At 39.5% G+C, this 1589-nt stretch overlaps 1 protein-coding gene across 1 annotated transcript; it reads left to right on the forward strand.

Moving 5' to 3' along the window:
• The first annotated feature begins 210 nt into the window (after window positions 1-210).
• Window positions 211-1059, forward strand: LOC143559716 (delta(12)-fatty-acid desaturase FAD2-like). Its single transcript, XM_077048206.1, has one exon. The coding sequence runs from the start codon at window positions 211-213 to the stop codon at window positions 1057-1059; it is 849 nt and encodes a 282-aa protein (XP_076904321.1).
• The last annotated feature ends 530 nt before the right edge of the window (window positions 1060-1589 follow it).

Below are 1589 nucleotides of genomic sequence, written 5' to 3' on the forward strand. Positions count from 1 at the left end.
TTGCAGGTTTCCTGAAGAACAGCCTTCTCAGTTAGATCTCATCCGTGGGAAACATTACTTAACCCCCAGATTATCTATAATCCGTCCAGATTATCTATAATCTGTCCAGGGTTCACTTAGTGTTTCTTCACCAACAATTACATATACTACCTCCCTCAACCCTTGTCCTTCATAGCATGGCCACTATACTGGTTCCTTCAAGGTAGTGTCATGGTGGGATTGTGGAATGTGGTCCACGATTGCGGTCATCACAGTTTTAGCGAATACCCGTTGCTTGATGATGCCATTGGCCTCATCCTACACTCACTTGTCCTCACACCCTACCACTCTTTTAAATACAGCCACCGAACTCACCATGCTAACACCAGTTCACTCGAAAAGGATGAGAATTGGGTTCCCAAACTCAAGAACGACACATGGTTTGTCGAAATTATTGCCAACCCGATAGGCAACGTGATGATGCTTCTATTTAGGTTAGCGTTCGGCTATTTCGGGTACTTCCTCTTCAATCTTCATGGCAGGATATACAAAGGCCTCCCAAGCCACTACAACCCCCTAGGTCCTATCTTCAACGACAGCGAGCGTGGTCAAGTGTTCCTCTCAGATCTTGGAGTTGTTGCAGCCCTATATGGACTCGACCGAATCGGTACAAAAACAGGTTTTCAATGGTTACTTTATGTGTATGGGGTCCCCTTGGTGATTATGTGTGCTTTTTTCATCTTGTTCACATATCTAAACCACAACCATCCTTCGGTGGCTCACTACGATTCAAGGGAATGGGATTGGTTGAGAGGTGCTTTAGCGACTGTTGACAGAGATTACGGGATTTTGAGCACAATCTTCCATGATGAACCTAATGCTCATGTGGTTCACCATTTGTTCTCCAACATCCCTCACTATCATATAGTTGAGGCCACACAATATATCAAACCTGTTTTGGGTGACTACTACAACTTCGATGATACTTCGATTCTAAAGGCGGTAATTAGAGAGACAAAAGAGTGTCTCTTTATTGAAGAGGATTCCGAAAAGAAAGGTATTTACTGGTTCCGTAAGTAGATGCAAAAATATGCCATATAAACGAAATGTTTTCGGTGACAAAATCATTGTAAGATCGAAGACTTTCACTCTTGTTTTCTTGATTGTTTTTCTTTTCCGGTTGTAACAAAACAAATATCTAAGTATTGTCATATCTATGAACTTTCGTAAAAAAAAAAAGAATATTTAAGTATTGTCTCTCGTTTTGTGGGATAAATGTAAGGATCTTAAATCCGATGAAAATTATCAAAATGAACCAAAGAGAAAAAAGAGATTCTAAAGATAATTTTACTCTTGTAAAATCCTTAAAATGGCTCGTCCCAAATTCAACTCTGCGCTTAAATAACGGAGTAAACCATGAGATTCAAAGATCAATTTAATTTATTTTGACAAATTAAAATCCGTCCATCAAAATTTGAACCAGAATGAAATTAAGGAAAATATAAGTTGGTGGTGGAGATCGAAGTCACAAGTCACAACATTCCCTTCAAATTTTTCCGGCTTACCAACTCAACGAGGATGGATTAGTGCTAACCTTTTCTTTTCATTAA

Source organism: Bidens hawaiensis, unplaced genomic scaffold (genome assembly GCF_021521415.1).
Source record: "Bidens hawaiensis isolate Kalapana, Puna unplaced genomic scaffold, B.hawaiensis_p1.1 tig00020023_1, whole genome shotgun sequence".
In the NCBI taxonomy this organism is placed as follows: domain Eukaryota; kingdom Viridiplantae; phylum Streptophyta; class Magnoliopsida; order Asterales; family Asteraceae; genus Bidens; species Bidens hawaiensis.

Excerpts from the sequence above, each read along its gene's own strand:
- LOC143559716 (XM_077048206.1), top strand. The coding sequence starts at position 211 with ATGGTGGGATTGTGGAATGTGGTCCACGATTGCGGTCATCACAGTTTT.